The 25,955-nt window shown below is 25.1% G+C and overlaps 1 protein-coding gene across 1 annotated transcript in view; it reads right to left on the bottom strand.

Annotated features, from left to right (window-relative positions):
* LOC134837885 (titin-like) overlaps positions 1 to 25,955 on the bottom strand; it is an 80,990-nt gene that overhangs the window by 44,195 nt on the left and 10,840 nt on the right. The window contains exons 3-12 of the mRNA XM_063853277.1: positions 10,524 to 10,625; positions 9,660 to 10,439; positions 8,640 to 8,885; positions 8,379 to 8,570; positions 7,623 to 7,826; positions 5,822 to 6,746; positions 4,125 to 4,389; positions 4,025 to 4,042; positions 3,545 to 3,930; positions 2,627 to 2,838 (exon numbers count right to left, since the gene is read on the bottom strand). Coding sequence (XP_063709347.1) covers positions 2,627 to 2,838; positions 3,545 to 3,930; positions 4,025 to 4,042; positions 4,125 to 4,389; positions 5,822 to 6,746; positions 7,623 to 7,826; positions 8,379 to 8,570; positions 8,640 to 8,885; positions 9,660 to 10,439; positions 10,524 to 10,625 — 3,330 coding nt within the window. The remainder of the gene's footprint in view (positions 1 to 2,626; positions 2,839 to 3,544; positions 3,931 to 4,024; positions 4,043 to 4,124; positions 4,390 to 5,821; positions 6,747 to 7,622; positions 7,827 to 8,378; positions 8,571 to 8,639; positions 8,886 to 9,659; positions 10,440 to 10,523; positions 10,626 to 25,955) is intronic.

The raw sequence follows: 25,955 nt of genomic DNA, 5'->3' as shown, positions 1-25,955 counted from the left end.
AAAAATTTTTAATTATTTTTGAATAAATTTAATTTTTAATTAATTATTAAATTCTGAAATAATTTTTAAAATTTTATTTAATAAATTTTTTTTTATTATTTTTTTTTTAATTTTTGAAACATATATAATTGATCGCTCAGTGATACAAAAAATTACCTGACAAAAAGCATTTTTATTTAATTTTTTTATATAAAAACTTACATCGAAAAACTCATAACGGGTGAAAAATAAATAACATTGTGTTTGAATAAAAATTTAAGAAGACAACATGCAAGTAAACAAAATAAATAAATACACACAGTTACTTACAAAAGGCATAAAAACCACAACCCTTAACTCAAAAAACGACTTTTATCTCAATTTTCTTTTAACCTGACACTTTTTTTTTTGTAGAAAAAGAGATTTCAATGAAGCAAGGCTCGAATTAATATAATATAATAATTAATCAATATAATATAATAATATAAAAAATTAGCGAAAATGCTCGTTTTTATAATTTAAAAAAAAATTATATAAATCTATCTTTGACGCGATTTTAATTAAAAATTGTGCAAAAAAATATTTTTTTAATTTTTTTTTATAAAATACCGAAAATCTGATTTTTATTACAAAACATTTCGGGTGTTGTGTGTGGGAAATTTAAAACAAAATTTAGGCGTTCACGTCTATGCAACATAAGAAAATGTGAGGAGAACTAAACAAATATATATATAAACAGTTAGATAGATATTATATATAATAATTAGACATAAGCAAGCTAATAATAATGATATATATACGAAAAAGCATTTTTTGTTGTAATTCAATAATAATAAGAATAATAATTAATAATAATAATAATTAAAAGGATCAAGTGAGCGTTTCGCCCAATAAATTTAGATTATTACAGCAGTAACTAACAATTGATTTTTTTATAATAATAATAATTTTTTATACAAATATTAATATATTTATATATTTTTTTTTTGTAATAATTGCTAAAACTAATTTATTTATTATATTTTTTTTATATTTATATTAATATTCGAACCCTGCCTCATTAAAATTATTTTTTTTTTTGGGAAGTTTCAGGGACTTTTATATTTTTTTTATAATAATAATAATAAAAAGATTTTTTTTGTGTTATGTTATATACGTTAATAAACTAAATTTATTGGGCACTCAAAAATATTGTTTCAAACAAGAATTTTATCGAATACATTTCATGTTGAATTTTTTTTTATAATTTTTTTCTAATAATAAATATTTGGTTAGTAAGTAATGTAAATGTTTATAATTTTAATGTTAGTTACATAATTATAATAATTATGTATTTTTTTTAATTTTTATTAAAATTTGGTATTGTTCTTTGGTTTGTGTATTTTTTTGGTTATATTTATTTATTATTGAAGAGACATTGTTGGGTATGTATGTTTAAATATTTTTTTTTAAGAAAATCTATATGAATAATATATATAATAATAATAAGAATGTTGTTTAATATAATTCAAGTAGATGAATTTGGTTTGATTATATATGTTGGTTGGATTTGTATATTTGGAATATTTTTTACGAGTATATTAATTTTTATTTTTTAATAAATAATTTAAATAATTAAAAAAAATTCTAAAATTTTTTAATAGGAATATTTTTTGGTTCAAGACTATTTTTTTTTATAAAGGACCTTTGCTTATTTTTTCCAAATTCAAACTTTTTCCATCTTTGGCAGTGTCTTCCAAAAATTACTATTTTAAAATTTGGCAAAGGTTCAAGGAATGATTTATTTTATTTTTTTTTTTAATATTTATTATTATCATATTTTTATGGAAATTTTATTTTTAAAAATAATTTAATTTAATTAATAGTTTAAAATAATTCATATTTTTTAATAATTAATTTTTTAAAATTCAAAAAAAATATTTAAAAAAATTTAGACCGATTTTTGGTGAATTTTTATATTTTTTTAAAGCATTTCTATTATTTTTAATTATTTTTTCTTCAATTAATTATTTTTTTAAATAATTTTTATTGCACTAACATCTAATGAAAGATTTTTCTTCTACATGAATATCTCTGCACTTTTCGCATTATTTTGCGTTCCTGTCTCCTATTCCTTTTTATCTTTATTTTCTATCTCTCTTTCATTCCTAGCCTTACTAATCTAGAAATATGAGCACTAAACAATTATTAAACGAGTGTACGTGATCGATAAATTGTTAAAGGATGTCATTCATCACTCAATTTGTTCAATTTTCAATCGAAGTGATGATGAACGTGAGTTTAATTAATTAATTGGGTCTTGGACAAGGTTTTGCGATGTGCTGCCTAAGCTAATAGAAGTGCAAGTTGTTTGTTGACATTTAGTGATTGATAACATTTGAATTACCTTTTAATTTATTTTTTTTTTAATTTGGAAAAATATTTCAAAAAATTATTTTTTTTTTTAAATCGAATGAGTATCAAATTTTTTGCTTCTTTGGTATTTTCTTGTACTCTCGTAGGTTTTTTTTTCATTATTTTTTTTTTAATTTTTGTTTTAAATAATTTACCAGATGAGCGAAAAACGCTTCTTTTTTGGCAAGTGATTGACACTGATTTTCTTCAATTTTTCGGGAGCGACGCCTTTGCGTGGCTTAAACAAATTTACCTGCAATCCAACTTTAATTTTCTTCGTGAGAGCGCCTTGCGGGAAAACAGCTTGAACTTGCGGTACAACGGTGCTGGAAACCATTCCGCCTTCGGGACCGATGGCATGAACTTCTTGACGAATGCGCGAAATTACGGCAAAGTATTGCGGGAAGTCGTAAGTTACGAAGCGACATACGCGACCTCCGCCGAGTTCATCCATTTGTGCAATTTCTACAAAAAATTGAAAAAAAAAATGTTAATAAAATTTTAATTTTCTGAAATTAAAGTTGAAAATTATTTAAATTTAAAATTATTTTTTTTATAAAAAAATATTTAAAAAATAGTTAAAAAATATTTTTCGAATTTTAAACAAATTTTGATCGGTTGGAAGTTAAAAAATTCAAATTTATAAAAAATATAATTTAATTTTTTTTATTAATGAATTTTAAAAAAAATAATAATTTTTATATATTTAAAAGTAATAATTAAAAGTAATTTATTTGAAATATTTTTCGAATTTATGGAGAAGTTAAGTTTATTTTTTTTATTTTCAGGATAACTTATTTTTTAATATTAAAACTGTTTTTTTAATTTATTATAAAAAATTTCTTTAATTTTTAATGGAAGTTTTTTAATGGAAGTCTTCATAATTAAATTCAAATAATTTAATTGAATAAGAATTAATTATTTATGAATTAAAATTTAAATAATTAATTATTAATAAAAAAATTAAATTCTAATTTTAAAACTTTTATGATTTTTTTTAATTTTTAAAAAATAATAAAAATTATTTTAATTTCTTTTTTTTTACAAAAATTAAAATTATTTTTTAAAATTATTTTTATTTTTTAATTTTTTTTTCAAATCTTTGAAAATTATTTTTTTTTAAATAAAAAATATTGAAAAAAAATGCTTAAAAAATATAAAAACTCCTTACCTTCTTGCTCGAAGCACTGATTCAAGACATCCTGCACAACATCATCGCTATTATCAATTGTATGTTCGCGCCATGTCTCTCCATTATCCGAACGCAAAATGACAATTTCACGCTCCTTACCGCGAAGCGAGGCAAAATGCGGGACTTCCATTACCACAGGACCCAAGAAACGCCCGTTTACGGGACCCAATTCGAGAACGCGTGATGCCAAAGCTTCGCCCTCCATCAATGGCGGCGGATGCAACGTGCGCTGTGGCTTGACATAACGGCATGTAATACGAGTGGGTGCGGATAAGGAACGCGGAGGCACGATTATGCGCACACCACTGTGTCGGCATCCTCGTAATGCGCCGCCACGAGCGTCAACGAGAAACGATACCAAGAAGCTACACGAGAAAGAGAGAAATTAAATTATTAGCATCGATTACGCGATAATTGAATTTATTTCCGGAGAGGATGAAATTGAAATGAAGCACTTACTTTTTCCAATGAAGTTTTCTACTCGAATGAAGGCATGAGAGATGGAGGGAAAATTGTCGTGAAAATTAAATTTTACACAAAAATCGATGAAATTTCTTACCCAGCATGCGGCAATTTTTCAGCAAATACATTTTCCGCCTTGTAATCGACAACGGAACGTCCTGCGTGATGAACTTTTACCTTATGCGGGCTTATGGTGTCCTCATGAATGTGCATATTGGCGCTATCCGTGCTCTGGATCATGCGGTTCGAGTCGACGCGTTCGTCGCGTGTCACGTCAATCGGAAGAGAATCGTCGCCCAAGGACTTCATTTCATCAACCGTCAAATAACGGTAAGGCTGATCAGACAAAGCAGTGTCTTCACCTTTAAAATTAAAAAAAAAATTATTAAAAAATTTGTTAAATTTTTTTTTTTTTTTTTTTTGAGGAGAGGAAAATTTTTTGTGTGAAAAAAGCAAGCTCGGGATCAAACTTACGGGTTATCATGCATTGGCCATTGTGATAAGCTAAATATACATGGCTACCATTTGATGGCTGATCTTTTTGTGATTTTGTCTCGTGAATGCTCGTTTGAGACTGAGACAATCCAAAAATGGATTGCAAATTGTCAGCTTCTTCTGCGTGAAGGAGTGCGAAAATTTTGTTAGGAAACAAAAAAATTTTGCAGTTGAAGCTTTTTTTTAATAAATTAAAATTTTTGTCAGCCAATCAAATGGTTTAAAAATTATTTCTTTTTATTTTTTTGAATTAAAGTCTTTTTAAATAATTTTCAAACTTTTTGTCAAAATTTGAAATTTTAATATTTTAATTTAAAATTTTATTTTTTTTAACTTTTTTTAAAATTTTATTAAAAATTATATTTTTTTTTTTGAAACAATTTTCGGAAAAAATATATTTTTTAAAAGTTTATATAAATTTTAATTAAATAGACAAAATAATTTTATTTTGAATTAATTTTAATATTTTTTAAATAAATTTTTAAGATTTTTTCTTTATGATTTTTTGAATAGAAAAAATGAAATGAATTTTTTTTCATTAATAAAACATTTTTTAAAAAATTAAATTTATTAATTATAATAATTAATTATAGTAATTAATTATTTATATTATTAATTTATATTTAATTTATAAAAATATTAAAAAAATAATTAAATAAAAAAAGTAAATTAATAATTTTTTTCTTGATAAAAAATTTCGAACAAAAATATTATTGTTTTAAAGTTTATATAAATTTTTAAATTTTAATTAAATAGATAAAAAAATTTTTAATTAATTTGATAAAATAAAATTTTATTTTAATTTATAAATTTTTTAAAAAATTTTTTTTTTAAATTAAATTTTTATTTTAAATTAATTTAAATTTAAAAAAAAACTCAAAAAATATATGTTTTTTTAAAAGAAACAATGAAATGATTTTTTTTCATTCAAAAATTTTTTTATTATAAATTTGAAAAAATAGAATTAAAAATTCGAAAAAAAATTATATTAGGTATATTTTAATAATTCAAAAATTGTTTATTAATGTTATTAATTTATATTTAATATTTTTTTATATTTTTAATTTATAGTTAATAAAAATTTAATTTAATTTAATTTAATTTAATTTGACAAAATTTGAAAAATATTTAAAAATTTCGTTTTTAATTCATTATTTTAGAATTCATGAAAAGGGATTTTTTACAAAAAAAAAAGAATAGTGTCATGTTCGTGTAAGCAATTTCTATGGGATCGTGTCAAAATTTCTCGTGAAACTAAAGAAAACTAAAGGAAAGTGCATTTAATCGATAAAAACTCACCACCTTCTTCTTCAGAATCCGACATGAAAGTCTCGTGCATGGCTTCGGGCGCAACAACGCGATATTTCTCCTCCGTCTGCGACGTTTGCATTGGCGCATCTGTCGTCGTAACTGCCTTCAACGAGTCCGTGACACTGATGTAACCCAATTTTTGCGCAATATGGTACGGCGTTTGTCCATTTTGCGTGACGGCATTCGGATCCGCGTTACTTTCGAGCAAAACGTGCACAATATGGCAGTGTCCTTGCTGCGCCGCCTGATGCAACGGCGTATATCCGATGGCAGTTGGCGTATTAACCTTGACTCCTTCTTGCAACAAATAACGAACCATGTTGGCTTGACCAAAATGCGACGCGATATGCAAGGGAGTGTAACCTTGTTTTGTCACAGCTTCCATATCGGCGCCATGTTTGACGAGAATTTGCGCGACATTGACGCGATCTTCTTGCGCGCACAAGTGAATTGGCGTCAAACCGTTCTTCGAGCCGTGATTCGGATTTGCTTTGTGTTCCAAGAGCAACGACGTGAGATCTGTGTGACCTTCGGACGATGCCAAATGAAGCGGAGTGAATCCAGCTTTGCTCTCGGCATTTGCGGAAGCGCCATATTCCAGCAAAGTTGTTGCAATTTCCATCTGGTTTTTGCGAGCGGCGATGTGAAGTGCAGTATGGCCATTTTTGGCGGTTGCATGAGCACTGGCGCCCTTTTCCAACAAGAGTAATGCGACATTTTGATGATCGTAATGCGAAGCGACGTGCAATGGCGTGATGTAATTCTTGCCTTCGGCATCGACGGGAGCATTTTTAGCCAAAAGTTGCTCGGCAACCTTGATGTGCCCATATTTCGCCGTGAGATGCAATGGCGTGAAACCCTTTTTGGTTTGCGCATCGATTTTGGCGCCATTTTCTAATAAGACAGCAGCAACCTAAAATTTAAAAAAAAAAATATTTAATTAAAAATTTCTTCAAAAAATTAAAAAAAAAATAAGTTAGTTTAAAAATTCATTTATAAAAATTATTAAAAAATAAATTAAATTAAAAATAATTAAAAATTAATTTAATTTTTAAAATAATTAATTTTTAATTATTTTAAATATTTTTAATTTAATTTATTTTTTAATTTAATAATAATTAAAAATTAATTATTAAAATTAATTAATTGTTAATTTTTATTTGAAAAAAAAAATAATTAATTAATAATTAGTATTTTAATTTAATTATAATTATTTTTTTCTAATTATTTTTTTTAACTACACAAACATAAAACATAAAAAAAATTAAAAATAACGAAAAATGTTACTTTACCATCACCATGAGATATATTTAACAAGCATTCGACGAGAATTTATTTTTTTTTTCAATTTCTACTAAAATAAAATACTTAAAAGAAATAATAATAATACAACATAAAATTTACATAAACCATAATATTTTTTATTGTTTTTTTTTTCGATCAACAACAACGAATTGATGTTTTTTTTTCTTTTTTTTAATAAAGAAAAAAATAGAGAGACAGAAAGGGATAACAATCCATTAAAAATTTTCGGATATTTTTTAACATTTAAATTTTTTTAGTTACCAAGCATTTTTTTTACTTTTTTTACAACATTAAATAAATAAATAAATAATAAATATTTAAAAATAAATAAAATTAATAAATAAATCGAGCAACATTTCGATCCAATTTTTTTTTTTCGTTTTAAAATCTAAATAAAGTACTCTTTATGCCTTATCCAAAACAATTGCATTAAATAAACGGTATCGATGTGATCCATCAATTTCTTCATAACTAAATTCTTTACCTCATCTTGTCCCTCTTTGGCGGCAATGTGTAATGCGGTATACATGTCTTTGGTAACGGCATCAACTTGCGCTCCGTGCTGCAATAAGAGCATAACAATGTCGACATTTCCGAGACGCGATGCAATGTGAAGGGGTGTTTGTTGTTCGCGGGCACGTGCATCGACTTGGGCGCCATTGCGCAAGAGGATCCGAATGATGTCGGTCTGAAAAAGAGAAAAAAAAGTTAATTAATATTTTATTAAAAATTTATTTAAAATTTATTAAAATATAATTTATGAAATTTTTAATATTTTTAATTATTTTTTTATTTTATAATTATTTTTTTTTCATTTTTTAATATTAACTAATTAATTTTTAATTTTTGAAAATTTTTCAAAATTATATTTTTTATATGAAATGACAAATTTTTTTTTACATGAATTTTTTTATCAAATTTAATTTTTTTTTTTAATTAATTAAATTTTAAAATAAAGTAAATTAAAATGCTTAATTTGACAGAAAAAAATTTCAACTTGAATTTTCTAAAAATAATTTTTGTAAATCAATTTTAAATTAAATTTATAATTGTAAAACTTATATTCTTAATATTTCGTTATTAAAAAAAAAATAAATTAAAAATTATATTTAATTTTTATTAAATTTATAATTTAAAAAAAATGATTTTTTTTATTATTATTTTTCGTTAAAAATTTAATTTTCAATGAAAAGTCTCATATTTTTTAAATTATTCAAATAAAAAAAGTAATAAATCTTACCTGATTAGCTCTTGCGGCTAAATGAAGAGGCGTTTCGCCACGCACAGTTGGAATATCGGGACTTGCTTCGTGCTGCAACAAATAAATGACGATATTCATGCATCCCATAAACGAGGCGACATGCAAAGGAGTCAAGCCAGATTCTGTTGTTGCACTAATACTCGCGCCATGTTTCAAGAGCAGCTCAACTACCTAAAAAATAAAAAAAAAATGAAGAGTAATTAATTTTTTTTAATAAGAAAAATTGAATAAAAATTTTACCTTGATGCGATTTTTCTTGCAAGCAATATGGAGTGGCGTAAAACCATTTAATGCACGTGCATTGGCGTCGGCATTACGGTCCAATAACAACTTTGCAACACGCACATGCCCGCAATGCGCGGCAACATGCAAGGCAGTTAAGTAATCAACGGTGACCTCATCGACAGGAGCACGATGGTACAAAAGGATACGGGCGGCATCAACGTGTTCGCCTTGCGATGCCATGTGTAATGGAGCTAATCCGTTCTGTAAAAATAAAAAAAAATATATTAAATTAAAAATTGTTAAAAAATTCATATTTGCTTTAAAATTTGAGATAACGAAAAAATTTTTTTTTTAAATAAAAATGTTGTAAAAATTTAAAAAAAATCAGAAAAAAATTTTAAAAATTTTTGCTCAAAAATAAAATATTTTTTAATTTTAGTTAAAAATTTAAAATAATTAAAATAAAAAATATTTATTAAAAATTTATTTATTATAAAAAAATATTATTTTAATTTCAAATAATTATTAAACTAAATATTTTAGAGAATTATTTCAAGTTTTTGAACTTGAATTTTCTTATAAATTACTTTTTTTAAATAATTTTTAGCAAAAATTTTTAAAAAATTTTTTTAAATATTATTTTTTTATTTATTGATTATTTTCTAAAATAAAAAAAAAAAAAATTTTAAAATTGATTTTAAAAGTTTTTATAAGAAATTCTTTTAAATTTTAAAATAAGAAATCAATATTTTTTTATAAGAAAATTATTTAAAAAAAAATTAAAAATTTTCTAAAATTTAAAAAAAATAATATTTTATGATAAAATTTAAAAAAAATATTTGAAATAATTATTTTTTAATTTTTAAAAATTGTTAAAATTTTTGCTTTAATTTTTAAAATTAAATTTGAACTTTCTTATTAATTTAAATTTTTTTCTAATTAATTTTATTTTTTTTTTTCTATAACTTTTTATCAATTTTCTAAATAAAAATTTAAATTTAATTTTAAAAAATTTAAAAAATATTTAAATCTTACCTTTGTTTTAGCACTAATTGGAGCTCCGCGTTCAAGCAACATATCAACAACTTGCTCGTGTCCCGATCGTGCCGCACAATGAAGAGCTGTCAATCCATCACGCGTTTTCGCCTCAATATTTCCTCCTTTTTCAAGCAATAACGAGACCATATTCGTCTTTCCCCATTTCGCTGCAACGTGCAACGGCGAAATATTATGCTTGGCAGCGTAATTAACATCGGCGCCCTTCTGAATCAGCAAATTGGCGATATTTTCGTTGCCGTAATGCGATGCGATGTGCAACGGCGTGAAACCAGACTTTGATGTGACATCAGGATTGTGATCGTTTTCGAGCAAAAGTGCTGCTGCCTTGACATCATCTTTCTTCGCGGCGATATGAAGTGCCGGCAAACGAACTTTTCCTCGCGTATCGCTTTCCAACAAAACGGCAACGACTTTATCGTGTCCTTGTTGCATGGCGACAGCAAGCGGCGTGAATCCATCTTCCGTCGCGAGACTCTGATTGGCGCCATTCGAAAGAAGAAGTTTCACGACGACATCGTGATTCTCCTGTGCCGCCATGTAAAGCGGCGTAAATCCATTTTGGGATTGTACATTGACGGAAGCATTGTGGGCAATCAGTAATTTAACGACTTCCTCTTGTCCGGCGAGCGACGCGATGTGCAAGGCGGTGTTGCCTTTCTTCGTTGCCGCATCGACAATCGCACCGCGATCCAATAACTCCTTTACGACGGTAATGTGACCGTCTTTTGACGCCAAATGTAACGCATTTAATCCGTTCTGCGCCAGATGCGAAAGGAAATGAAGCAAATTTTATGGTCAGACTTGATTAAAATTGAGGCAAAAAAAGAAAAAATTACTTACAGCATTGCTCGTGTTGATTTCAATGCCATTCTTCAAATGTTCCAAGACCTTCTCAAGGTTTCCTGCTCGTGCAGCGCGTAGAAACGACGTATTTCCGTCGGACTGGAATGAGAAAAAAAAACACAAAATTTTATTAGATTTATTGTAATGAAGGAAAATTTGCTTCTATTGTTCGTCGAATGTCGAATCAAAGGCATTCGTTCACTTTTCTTTTCTGTTTTCGTGCTGATACCGAAGGAAAAATTTTCTTCAATTTGCATAAATAAAATGGCTTTATTGACACAACTTTCGCTTCGTTTTCGCTTTTTGACACCTTAAGCATTTTTTTTTCTTTTTTGAGCAAGGACAAATTTTTCGCTTTTTTGCTTTGTTATCAACTTCAGTTATCTCATTAAGATAACCCTTCTGCTTCTCATTTTATTATTTATTTCTGTTTAAAAGAAAGTTTTGAGGCAAAAGTTAATTTTCAAACTTTTTAAATTAGTATTGTACGTTTTTCATGCAGAAAATGTAAATAAAAATAACAAGAAAGTTTCAGATTTTTATATTTTTTGCAAGATTTTTTTAAATTTTTTTAATTTCTTTTTTAAATTTTTTTTTAAATACATATTTTTAATTAAATTTTTAAATTTTTTTTTTTAATTTAATTCAAATTTTAATTAGGTACTAAAAATAATTAATTATTTTTAATATATTTTAATTAAATTAATTTTTCATTATTAAAATTTATTTCAGTTAAATTTTAGTTTTTGGTTCAATATTAACAAACATAATTTTGACAAAAAAAAAATTTAATAATTTTTAAAAAAATAAAAATAATAAAAATAATTTCAAAAAAAAATTTTAAAAAATTAAAAAATTTAAAATAAATAAAAAATTGAATTTAAACGAAAATGAATGAAAATAATAAATTTATCAATTTTTACTTTTGAAAAGTTATAATTGTCATTTCAAAAAATTACCGTTAAAAAATAGAAAAATTCAGAATAATTAATAAAAATTAAAATTTTAACGAAAATATCAAAAATAAAAAAAAATAAATTTTTCAATTTTTCTTATAATGAGTAAAGAAAATTTTTAAAAATGTCAAAATAATTGTCAATTCAAAAAATGACTGTTAAAAATTTTTAAAATTCAGAATAATTAAAAATTTGTAATTTAAAAAAATAATATTTAACAACTTTTAATTTTTAAAAAGTAAAAAAAAAATTTAAAAAAATCCGTTAAAAATTTAAAAACTGTCAATTTAAAAAAATTATCGTTAAAAATTTGAAAATCGCTCATTTGCTAATTCAATCCTTTTTAAAAAAAATAACTGTAATTTAAAAAAAAAATTTTAAAAAAATTTGAAAAAAAGCTTGAATAATTTTAATTAATTTTGAAAAAAAAATATTTAAATGCTTAAAATTATTTTGAACAGCTTGAAAAAATTAAAATGCTTAAAAAAATAATTTTATTAAATTAATACATTTTTAATTAATTTATAAATAATTTAAAAAAAATTATTAAATTTTAATTTAAATTTAAAAATTAAATTTAATAAAAATATAAATTTGTGTCATGAAAAACTTTCTCTTTTTGTTATTTTAAGCTCAACAACGCAATTCGTTAATTATTATTAAATATAAAAGCTCTTCCCACGTTTTATGTTTGCTACACGAAACGTGACCAGATTTCATGAGATTTTCCGCCTTCAGGGATTTTTCTTAACATTTCTTCTCTGTTTTCTTTTCTCTTCATAATGATAATTGATAACTTGACAACATTTTGACAAAGTAGAAGACAGAAAGTTGGCGCCTCCTACGAAAATTCAAATTTAATGAATCAAACTTGTCTGCTGCTCGTTGCTTTTGTTTCTCGTGCCAATAACTTTCTATCGATCGCGTGGTCGCCTGTGTCTGGGACATGCATGATAAGGTTGCCAAAACCAAATTGAATAAAAATAATGAACTACTAAAAAAAATTATAAACAAAAAAAAAGTCTGCTGTCTGCATTTTTAAACGCATTTCAATTGTGACCCAACATTCCATTAATTCGTGCAGAGCGCAACTATTCATCATCTGTCGCTCAATTGCATTCTCGTTCATTTGTTTTATTTTTCATTTTCTATGGCGAACAAAGTGATAATAGATGTCTGGCGGAATTTTCTATCAATGTCAGGCAGTCTCGTTATTATGCGAGGAACGAACGATGTCTGTTTGATTATCATCAGCAACATCATTATCCGACAAAGTCTTGTCTTGTTAAAGAGCAAAAAAAAATATAATGAACTCTTTTTTTCATCAAAATCAGTGTAAAGACTGCAATTTCGAGCAAGTGCAAGGAAAATTGTAATTATTTTTGCATAAGAGAGGTTTTACATGCGAGAAAGTTATGATAACGTTATCAACACTTCCTTCAGTGAATTGCATGTTGAGAAGGATTAAACACAAAAAAATGACGTAAGTAGAGGAAATTTCATGGCAAAGAGTTTGTAAATAGATAAAGCCTAAGCACTGAATAGAATTATTTTAATTGGATTAGTTTGCCGTACTTTTTGTATGAACTTTGAAATTAATTGTATTCACTGAAGAGATTGCATCAACAAAAATTGATTTTTTTTTTAATTAAAAAAATAATTATTTTTTTTTTAATATTACGAAAAAATTTTTGATATAACGACTTTTTTAAATATTAAATAATTATTTTGTACTCAAAAAATTAAAAAAAAAATATTTTTGATAAATTAATTAAAATTAGTTAATTTTTAATTTTTTAATTAATTAATTAATTTAAATAAATTAAAATTTCAATAAATTAATTAATTAATTTAAATGAATTTATCAAAAATATTTTGATCAAGAATTTTTAATCATCATAAAATAAAAAAAAAATAATTCTAATATTTTTTTATAATATTTAAATAAAATTAAACTAAAATTAATTTTTTTTAAATAAAATTAATTAACTAAATTTAAAATAATTTAAGTTATTTAATTTAATTTTTTTATTTAAATATTACAAAAAATTAATTTTCTGATGATTAAAAATTTTTTATAATTATTTTTTTTTTAATTTTTTTTTAATTTTTTTTTATAAAAATTATTTTTTTAATTAATAATACTTTTTATTTTAATAAATTTGAAACTTATTATTTTTATTTTTTTAATAATAAAATTTCTTATTGAAATTTGTATTATAAAAAACGTCAAAAATAAAATATTTAAAGATCTAAATTCTTTTTTGTAAAATTTAAAATATTTTTACAAATTTATTTATTTTTTTTATCATTTTTTTTAATCCAAAAAAATTTTTTTTGTATAAAATTTATGTAAAAAATTTATAAAATAATTTTTTTATGTCTTTCATTTAAATTTAAATACCATTTCAGGTGTCATAAAAAATTAAAAAAAAAGAAAAAAAAAATTCCAGAAATGTAAACAAACACTCTCGAGACAAGTATCAACTGACATCTGTTACATGTCAAAAAAACTTAAAAAAAGAAAACTTTCGAGACACGTACAAAAATTTTTTAATGCACCACAGAGTTGAATTTTTTCAACACTCTCATGAGTTTTCATCTTGTCTAAGGTTTCAATGTTCAAAAGTTTAATAAACATGACGACGACGTCTCGTTACATCATGTTGATTTTTCCGATGTAAACGACCGTTTAACGGGTTTGATCTAAAAACCGAGGAAAATCATAAAAATCGTATAAACAAATCATTCACATGAACGAACATTTCTATTAAATATTTTTTTCTCTAATATTTTCATTCCGAAACCAAAAAAAGGTATAAAATCCAGATTTTCTCGTGAAATGAGGGAAAATAAAAATGTTCCTTGTCCAATTTTGCGTCATTTAGCGTCACAAGTCTCGCAAAAAATTTTTTCGTCACTTTCGTTGATTCAGGTCAAAGTGTAGACAAGAAGATTTCGACGAGGAAAAAAAAATCATCGTACCCTTGTCTACTTTCGTTTTGCTCGATGGCATATTGCTTTATTGGTGTCGTTTTATTATCGCTTCTAATCAGAAAAAGTGTTTCGTTTTTGTTTCTGTTACAATGTTGAATCGCAAGAGAGAAAAAACGAAGATATTTGGCGCGTGGTGAATGTAATAAAGATAAAGAAAAAATAAGGAAATTAGGACGAAGGTTTTTTCGTCATTGAGCATCAGAAATTTGTTTTGAAGGTCGTTTCTATGAGAAATTTTTCCTCCTTTCCAAAAATTTAATTTAATTTAAATAAAATTTCTTAAAATTATTTAAATTTTATTTAATTGATTAATTAATTTATTTTTTAATTTAATTAATTTATTAAAATATTTTATTTCTTTTAATTTATTAAAAAATTCAAGAAAAAAAAAAATTAAGTTCAGATTGAAAATTTTTATTTTTTCAATTTTAAGAAATTTATTTAAAAAATTATAAAAATTATTTATTAATTTTTTTTTTAAAATGAATATCTTGAAAAAGTTTCCGATTTTAATGCGAAATTTCAAAAATAATATTTTAATCTTTGATATTTTAGATTTTTTTAATTTAAGAAAATAATATTTTACAAAAATTTTTAATTATTAAATTATTTAATTATTAAAATTTTTAATTAAAATTTTTTTATTATTAAAAAAATAATTTTTATTTTAAAATTTTTAATTTCAAAATTAATTATTTTTTTTAAAATTTGATTTTAATAAAAATAGTTCAAAAATTTTATTTTAATATTTAATGATTTAAAATTAAATTAATTTTATTAATATTTTTTGAAAATAATTATTTTTAAAACATATTATATTTTTTTTATATTTTTATAATTAAAAAAAAAAATAATTTAATTTTTTTTAAATAATTTTAATTTTCGTTTATTTTAAGAATTAAAAAAACATAATTTTCAATTTTTTTAATAATTAAAATATTTTTTTTAATAAATATTTATTTTCTTAAGATTTAAAAAAAATCTAAAAAATTCATTAAAATCTGAAACTTTTTCAAGAAATTTTTTTTTCTTTTAATAAAATAATTTTTAATTTTTTTAAATATATAAATAATTTAAATAATTTTTTATTTAATTAAATAATTCAAGAAAAAATTTTTTTATTAAATCGTCCATCAGAATTTATTTTTTCATAAATCAACTTTCACCCCAAAAACTATTATTTTTACTTATTTTCGGAAATTATCACGAAAACGACATGCAACAGCGCGCCACACCTTCGAGAAAAATCCCCCTTATTTCAGAGATAGCAAAGCATGTTGTAAGGTAATTTTATTTCCTTGCATTTCACTAAAATACCTTTTGGTATAAATTAATTACAAAATTTAATTTGCTTCATCGAGTTATAATTAAAATTAATAAAATGGCAGAAAATTCACTTTTTTTTTGCTCATCGAACACTTTCCGTGTCTCTTGATTGATAAAATTTCCTCGGAATTGTCGGGAAATTGTATAAAATTTATTGATTTCACGTCACTTTTATTTGCTCCAACTAACGTTACAAGCCGAGAAATAATAATTGTTATTGTTCTACATTTCCATTTGAAAATCTATTTTTAACGTGCTGTCGTAATAATAATTTTTTTTTATCATTTCTTGTGTGACGTCGTCTTTGATTGACATCAAAATTATGTAATTTTACGAACCAAACACTTTAAACAACTCCGCATTATCTGTCCAACTGGACATTCCTCAGTTTTTCACGAAATTTGATTTTTTCTAATTTTTTTATTTTTTTTTGTTTCAGATTTTAGAGGAGCAACCAAGCAGCTCGGCGTCAAGAAACTTTCTGTTCGTGCCGCGCGGTGTGTCTGCGATGCCTAAAGAGAGCGATTTGTGGGAAAGAAGGAAGGAAAAGATGTTTGGGAAGCACATACATGGGCAATGCGCATGTTTCTCAATTATTATTATTTCATGTACTGGCGAGAGCGACTGTAGCGATGTGCAAGTTGTTTGTTCCAACTATCGATGATAAATGTCTGTGGAGGCACGAAAAGTGAAGAAAAGGAAAATAAATGGAAAAAAATTGTTGAACATTACTCCGTCGTCTGTCTACGAATCGCTATGGAGCTGAAATGGAGATGCGAGAACGTCGTTTCAAGGTTTTCAGAGTGATAACGAGAACATTCTCGACACAAAATGAAAATGTTGCAAAGGTTAAAGGGCAATTCGTGGATTGAAATACTTGCAGGTGTCGAAAAAAATATTTTTTCCCGATAGAAAAGACATATTTTCACATAAAAATCCTCCGAGATGTGTCATAAAATGCCGTCGGCTCTCTTCGACGAAGAATGTACCACACCCTTGATATTCACCCTCAAAAACTCGTCGTTCGGTATTCTCTCAATTATTTTGTGTCTATTTTTAATGTTAACTTTTTATCGGAAAAATATTTATTTTATGAAGAAACAAACTTTACGATACCAAAATAAATGACTAACATCTGTGGCTTTACGGAAAATTATTATTCAACAGACAAGACATTAACATAGTTTTATTGAACGCACGAATTCTTTCTTGAAAAACTTTTATGACATCACGAATAAATAAACAGCAGGTCATGAAGAGTTTTCTATGGAATTTAATTGAAGCGTGATTTAATTTTTTTTGTTTATGTACTAAATTGTTTTTGATGCATTTTTCGTTTGAATTATTAATTTAATTTAATAATTATATTTTTTTTATTTTTAGAAAATTTATTTGAATAATTAATTATTAAATTAATTTAATTAAATTTTTTTCATTTATTTTAAAAATTTTTACATTTTCAATTTATTTATTTTGGTATTTTTGTAAATTTCTTTTAAATATTTTTTTTTATTTTTTAATCAGTTTTAAAAATTATTTTAATTAATTTTTTTTTTGCATTTTTTATTAAATAAAAAATTAATTAAATAATTTTTAGTTTTTTTAAAAGATATATTTTAACAATTTTTTTTATTAGTTATTAATTTTAATTTATTAATTTTTATTAAAATTATTAATGTTTTTTTTAATTTTTTAATATTTCGCGTTTTTAATTTATTTTAATTATTTTTGAATTTTTTTGCATAAAAATAAAAAAAAAAATATTTTTTAATGAAAAAAAAGATATAAAATATTTTTTATTAATTTAACTAAACTAAATACATTTTATTTTTTTTTATTAATTTAAAATTAATTAATTTTTTAAAAATATTTTTACTTTAATTTTTATTTAATTTATTATTTTTTTTTTAATTAAAATTATTTCACTTTTTTTTAATTTAATATTTTTATTTTTTTAAATATTTTATTTTTTTTTATCTTTTTTAATTCCTCAAGATTATACTTCAATTAAATAACTTTCTTTGCCAATTCAATATGGGAAAATTTTAATGTGAGTTTCAATATGTTCGCATAAAATAAAAGAGGGATTTTGAGTGAAGTAGAGAAAAATGGAAATAAATAATAATAATCCCTACTTTGTTTGTCAAAGTTTTTTCTCCGTTTTAGCATATTGTTTTGTAACTTGATATCGCTTGCGTTCCGACAATGACAGCTTAGAAATATGTTGAGGAGGAATTTGTTTGTTTTGTCATTATTATTGTGAATATCTGTGGCTCGTGTTTTTATGATAGAAAAATAATCATATTGTGAAAATTTTATATTTCTCGATTTTTTTCAGATATTTTCTTTAATTCAATAGTTTTTAATTTTTCATAGAATTTTTGAAAAAAAAAATTAAATTAAAATTTATGAAAAAAAATTAAGATACAAAAATTCGTTTTTAGCAAATTTTTAGCAAAAAAATATTATACCTATTATTTAATTTTTTTAAATTTATTAATTTTGAAGAAAATAAAAATAAAATTAACTTATTTTGTGATTTATTGTAAAAAAAAAATCGTTCCGAAACATTAATTTTTCTGTGTAAGGGAACAAAATTAGTTTCTGTTGTTACACAAATGTCAAAAGGAGCAAACATGACAAAAAATGGTTGAGTGAGTCATGTCAAGGCGCCAGATTTGTGGCTTTTCAACAACTTTGTTTGTCACATAAATTAACATTTTTAGCATTTAAACAAAAATTTATGTTAAAATTATGAACTTTGAACTTTTATTTTTTCCCGTAGGTTAAAAACGAACGAAAATTAAATATTCGTTAAAAAGGCAATTTTAAAATTAATTTTGAAAAAAAAATATTTTAAATGAATTTTTGATTTTTATTGAAAAATTTTTTTTTTTTTTATTAAAATTATTTTTTTTATTTTATTTATTTATTTATTTTATTTTTATTTTTTTTATTAAAAAATTGTTAAATTCAAGAAATTTTAAACCATCGAGTTACATTATCATTACGAAAAATCCATTTAAAGATGAAATCTTCATAAGTTATTCACATAAATTAGCTGAAAAGCTAAAAGTCAAAGTCCTCGATACAAAAGCAGGAGGAGGATAACATCTGCTTTTCATTGAAAAATACAAAAACAAAAAAAAATAAAAAGGAAAAATATATCAAAGACCATTTTGAATCTTTATAGTTTTCTGTTTGTTCATAAAAAATTCAACTGCACTTTTCAGCATTTTTTTCTTATCTAAACATAAAAGCTCTTGCACGTCCCCCGATCCAAGGAAATGCATATCGAGTAACATTTCCAACACCTGCGAAGTAAGTAAAGTAACACAACCTTGTAACGTTACTCAGAAAAAATAACAATAAAAGCTCTTCTGCCACTCATTCACGACAAGAGAAAAAATGCATTTTATGCCTTTATTTAATGCACTGCCACGCTCGCTGCACTTTTGCTTGACTCATGAGGCAAAAAAAAAGTGAAATACGACTTGGCATGGGGTAAGTTTAATGTGTTACAAACATGTCTGCCATGAATGTGTTTACTTTTATGCTTTTATGCAAGAAAAAACAAGAGTTGAAAGTGTTTGTTTTGAATAGAGCGAAAAATTTCATCGCATTTTGATATAATGGACATACGATTTTCTATTGTTTCACATTTTCTTACTCCTCAAGATATAAAAATTTTTTTTACTCATTTTTATACTCCTCAAGAAAGATTTTTCTATTAAATTTTTGAAAATTCATCAAGATTAACATGAATTTTTCAATAAAATACGAATTTTTCTCAATTTGTTACTCCTCATTTCACAATTTTGTACTCCTCATGCCTAAAATGATTGTTTTTCATCAAAATATTAAGATTTAACGATTTTGTACTCCTCATAAAGGACTCAAAAGTCACAAAAGGTTCTTTTTTTCTTTCAAAATGCGCTAAAAAATAGTTTTTATGGCAATTTCTATAAAAAAAACTTTTTTTTATGCATTTTTGTCATGATGATTTTTTTTTGTTTGTTGGTTTTCCGTTTGTGTTAATTTAAAACTTGTCCTTTGGAACAAAAAAGCGCGACTTGAAAGGTGAAAGGAAATGACATGAAAAGGAAAATGAAAGCAATTATTTTTTCAAGCGAAGCAAGAAATTTTTACGTTTGTGGTTTGCTTTTGTGTTAAATTTACAGACACATTTACACATCAAACAAGCACCGTTGACGTCAACAAATTGACCGGCAAGTGTTCAAAAAGTGATCTTGAATCTTTTTTTTTCGTGACTCATCAACAACGCCGCGACACGAGAATCAAACAAAAGCCGACAAAATCGATATTTCCCCTAAATTTAGTGCATTTTTACAAGGGTTTTAGTAGAAAAATGAAAAGAATTGCGAAAAATGACAATGAGTAATGTCCCCTTTTCATATTTCGAACAAAAGTGTCTGTTTAAGTGATTAACTGCGTTCTTTTTGTTCAAGTGTTGAAAGTTGAGGGTCCAGTTTGAATCAAATGGGTTTCACGCGAAAAGGGAAATAAAAGCTGACCTATGAGAATATTTTATTACTTTTTCGCAAGTTTATGGCGTATAATTAGTTTTGAAAAGCATTTTGGTTCGTTTTGTGAAAGAAAATCGATTTTGAGCGAACATTTGTTATTTTAAAAGGGGAAAAGATTTTTCATTATATCAAGAAATGTTTTTTGAAAATTTGCTTTTAAACAATAATTTTAAATAAAATTACGAAAATTGACAAAAAATTCTGAAAAAGTAATTTTTTTAACAAATTTTATTTTTGAATTAGAAAAAAGTAAATTTCAAATTTTTAACGGTAATTTTTCAAACTGACATTTAAAAAATTATTTAAAATGTTAACAAAAAAAAATTATCGTAAAAATTGAAAATTACTTTTTTTGTTAATTCAAAAAAAAAATTATATTTTAAAAATTTTTTGTCAATTTTATTTAATTTTTTTTATTAATTAACTATTTAATTATTTCTTGTCAAATTAAAAAAAAATATATTAAAAAATTTGGATTTTTTTGAAAAAAAGAAATTATTTAGTTTAATTAATTATAATTTAATAAACTAAATAATTTTTTCATATTAAAAAAAATCTAAAATTTTATTTTAATTTTTTTTTTTTGAATTTGACAAGAAAGAATTAAATAATAAATAAATAAAATTTAATATTTAAAAGTTTTCGATTGAAAAATTATGAAAAAGCGAAATACGCTTAAAATCTTAAATTTTTCTATCAATAATTTTTTAAAACTCTTTTCCATGTTACTAAATTTAATTTTCCCTTAAGCTACTTGGTACGAAGGCAATAAAAATTTTTTACAACTTTTATCGTTATTTAATTTGTGTCGAAAATTTAATTTGCTTCATATTCGTCTCGGAGCAATGAAAAAAAATATGCACGAACGAAGCAAAAGCAAAGCAAAAATCGATACTTGAATTTCCGTTCCCCAGAATATTCATAATTAATTTTTTGTGTCTGCTTCCTAACTCAACACAATATTGCGAGAGAACTTTTTACGTAATCATTTTTTTTTTTGTTAATTATTAATAATGCTAATATTTGTACATTTCATTGTCAGCGTTAAGTGGTTGTTATGCAAGAGGTGTTACGATTATTATCCATAATTATGGCTTTTCATGATTTTTGTTGGGAAATATTACGCGACGACTTTCACTTTTTTCGTTGACTTGATGATGACACAGTGCGAAAAAAGGCATGTCAGATGGCAATTTTCCGTCGTTCGATGAAAAAGTGAGCTCATCAGACATGTAAATTAACTTTGGTTTTGTGGATGGCATGACAGCGCGTATTAATAAATAATAATAATGATATATAATAAAAATAGAGTTAGAAGGAAAAATTGATTTTTCTTTTTGAATGTTATTCGTCGCGAGGCACAGAGGGAGGTTTTGCGAAAATGTTTATAAAAATCGAAGAATTTTTGTTAATTTTACTAAAATAAAAGAAAAATAAGTATTGAAGTTTGAAAGCCCCTGAAAGTAGGCAATTTACATTACATTCTAAAATTGTTGAAAAATCCTGTTTTTAAAAGGATAAATTGGCTCAAATTTTGTAAATAATCTTCTTTCATTAAAAAGTTTCTGTATACAAATTTTCAGCTCTCTAACAAAATTTTTCAATTTATTAAAAAATTTTGATTTTTACAATTTTTTTCATATAAATTTCAATTTTTTGATTTTCTAAAGTTATTGAGTAAGAAAGCTGAAAATTTGTATACAGAAACTTATTAATAAAAATAGAATATTTACCAAATTTGAGCAAAATTATCCTTCAGGAACATGATTTTTTAGCTAATTTTTGAATGTAATGTAAATTGCCTAATTTCAGGGGCTAAAAATTTTGAATCATTTATTCATAATTTTTCATTTCAAAAACTCTTCCATATTTAAACAAAAATTTCACAAAATCCATCACTGTTCAACTCGGTTAGATTGAAACATTAAATGGCATCCAATGGCGCCTCGCAGTTTGAGCAAAAACAGTGTCACTTCCTACCAATTTTTTTTTGTTCTTTCATCCTCATACCCTTGGATGCGGGAAAAAAAGTTTCCATCACGAAAGTAACAAACTATCAAGCAAGCAAAAAAACGAAAGCAGCTCTATTATAATAAAATTTTTATGTTGAAGCAGTTCGTGACATGCTACGCCATTTTTCCAAAGAGTACACGTGTACACGTACTCCCCGTACCTCGTGTGCATTCTATATATAGACACTTGTGCGAGACATGATGTAGCCAAAAAGAAAAAGGGAATTATTGATCGCTATGCGGCAAAGCGATACAAAATTAATGATTTTCACCCATTTTTTGCCGTAATTTGATGAAAAATTTGACAAATTTCACGGAAATCTATGACATCACGACGACATGATGTCACAAGGCAGAAAAATAAGCGAACGCAAAAATCGATATAAACTGGGTATGACACACACAGACTTGCCGAAAAAACATGGAGGATAATGAAAAAATCGATACGGATTTTTTTCCTTTAACAATTTTTTTTATATCAGGCACGAGCGCGGGTTTATTTGCAAATTTGCAAAAAATAACACGAGGAATTGTTAAGCCAATTAAGGTTGCGGGAGGATTAAGTAGAAATTCGATATTTTTACCTGTGTTCCGTTCTCCGTGACCATTTCAAGGTCGTTTTGTGAGACAAGATATTTCCTATTCCATACAAAGTTTAACCAAAAATTTAAGTTAAAACACTTTCACAAGCTACGAAAAATTTATTTAATTTTTTTTTTCGTTAGACAGCACAAGCAAAGATTTTTTAAAACTTTTTTTTTTCTTCTTCCTTATGTGATATAATATTTCACTAAATTTTATATGTGAGTTCTATAGACACACACAAAAAGTACAAAGAAGAAATTTTAAACTAATTGGATTTTCCAACTTTTCCTTTCAAGTTTCCGATGAAGACTGACAACTTCGATTTTTGTTCTTTCGTTGAGAAAAGGAAAAAATTCACGGTTTTCGTCTCTTTTGCTATAAAAGTTGCTATCCTTGTCGCGCAAAACTCGTACAAGAGAGCGAAACAAGTGCGCATTAGCAGAGAGCATTGTTTACGTTTTTTACGATCCTTTTGAACAATACGACGACACACATAGGGCAACATGTGAGTTAATAGGGGTTGATGGACCCTTTTTCGTCGAACAATAACAAAGTCACGTGCATTCCATACGAGCCATGCACACGTAGACACTTCTATGAGCGTACGTGTGTATGTTCGTATGGAAGGTACGTGACTATTTTTAGGGATATACGAAGCCGGCGTTTTGTGTACATGAACAAATGAAGCGATAAACATAAATATATTATGACACTACCGATATAAATTATGCACTGCCTGTATGCGCGATTATTATTGCATAAATATGAGATGACATAATCATGTTATTGTTGGATTACGTAATTTTCGTTGGTTTTGAATGTTTGATTGGTAGACAAGGGATGGATTGAAAAGATGTTCATTATGTTTCAGTTTGTTAAGATTAAGAAACATGAAGAACATGACAGAATAAGGAAGACATGAAATGCAGATTTGGTAAGTTATTGAACTTATTTAAGCAAAAATAATTTTTAAAAAAAATTTCACATCATTTTGAACCTTTTAAAAAGAGAAGAAATTAGGTAATAATTATAATTTCCATCTGATTCAGTATTTCAAATTTTTTTCATATTCTTTAAGCATTTTAAAAGCTTTCATAAAGTTTTTAAAGACATTGTTAACTTTTGGACAAATTTATTAAATAAAAATAATTTGAATAATTTTTGAACGATTTTTCTTAAATTTTAGAAAAAAAATCAAATTAAAAATTTTTACTACATTTTTTATGAAAATGTTTCCAAAAAAATTTTTATAATTTTTTTTCTATACGAAAAAATTTTTTTTTAATTTTTTTTTTTTTTTATACAAAAATAATTTTTTTTTATACGAAAATAATTTTTTTTAATTTTTTGTATACGAAAAAAAATAGATTTAAACCAATTCTGATGTTTTCAGGTCGATTTCAATGTTTTTGGCGGTTAAATTAATCTCATTTCTTATCTTAGATTTTTCGAAAAAGTTACTTGTCTAATTAATTCAATTTTTTTCATTTTCAGGAATCAATGTAGTGTATCAATAATGTTTTATTCCATCGAATTAATTTACATGAAACGGTTATACTTAAGTTACATACAAAATTTTATAAACTTTTAAAGGAACTCTACAAAGGCACAGATTTTAACAAAGAAAGAGAATCATTCAAATGTCTATCAAAAGAAGATAGACGTACCGGAGATATTCTGGATAATTTTGGAAGAATAAAGCGATTGTTTAATTAACTGATTGAGTTTTCATAGTCATTGGGGTTACATTTGGAATGTACATTCTAAAAAAAATTAAATTAAGGATATAATCTTTTCCAATTAATTCAAACCAAGCATATTAACTTAACAAGTTATCCATTCCATACATTGAAATCAAACTAAATGATATTAAAACTTGATTCTCATCGTAGTATACGATTCAAAGTAAACACGTTCATAAATTGTTATTTAAATGTTATTACGATTGAACTCAAGCTTCTCAATATCTAAGAAAAATTTGAATATAAAATATTTTTTGGAATTCTATTTCCTTCATGACTTTTAAGAAACAATTTCTCTATTAAGCGAACATTTCTAATTTCTTCGAAATGAAGTATTTTTTTATTCAACTTTTTTTCATATAAAAGCCTGACTTTGCGAAAGTTAGCATCAGTTCAAGTTTAATATTTGTTCGAATCAATCGCAAAAATGAAAATCTTTCTTTTATTCGCGCTATTTTTGTCTATTTACGGCAACGTTCAATCCTACAACTGCCGTCGTCAGGATTCCAACGAATGCATTTTAGAAGATCAAACTTTTCCTGAATCGGGAGACTTCGAAGTGCACCAAACTAGTGATCACATTATCAAAAAAGTTAAGTTTTACAATTGTGAGGTTCCAACTTTATCAACCGCTTTTTGCGATGCATTTCCCCAATTGGAAGTGCTCGATATGCGCAGCACTAAATTGAACAAAATTGTGCCAGGAGCTCTCGATGGCTGTAAAAAACTTCGTGAAATCCATCTTCAGGGCAATGAACTGCGGGAACTGCCTGAAAATTTGTTCCGCAAGACAACCAAAATTGAGCAAATTTACCTGAACAACAACCTTTTAACCGAGATTCCGACGAAACTTTACAGCGGTTTGACAAAGTTGAAAGGTATCGATTTGTGCGGAAATAAAATTTTATCCTTGCCTGTTGAGATATTTAACGGTTTGGAATCTGTGGAGAGTTTTGAAGTCTTGAGTAATCCCTTGTTGACACTTGAACTCGAGCAAATTTACGAACAAATGCCAAACTTGAAATACACTGCTATCGATGATCTTGATTGGTCCTGCAGAGATGCAAGAAGACTTGAAGACTTCATGGTGAAAAATGGGATTAGTTTGCAATATGAATCGAGTTTCGCAACACATCATTCGAAGGTCGACTATCAGATGCGACGCGATCACCCTCATATTGTCGAATACACAGATCGTAGGTCGTATCGATGCCTCACTGACAAGCAGTATGCAGAAGAAGTTGCTAAAAGAATGCCGACGACA

This window comes from Culicoides brevitarsis, chromosome 1 (assembly GCF_036172545.1).
Source record: "Culicoides brevitarsis isolate CSIRO-B50_1 chromosome 1, AGI_CSIRO_Cbre_v1, whole genome shotgun sequence".
Classification (NCBI taxonomy): Eukaryota; Metazoa; Arthropoda; class Insecta; order Diptera; family Ceratopogonidae; genus Culicoides; species Culicoides brevitarsis.
This window is presented reverse-complemented; position numbering and strand designations above follow the sequence as displayed.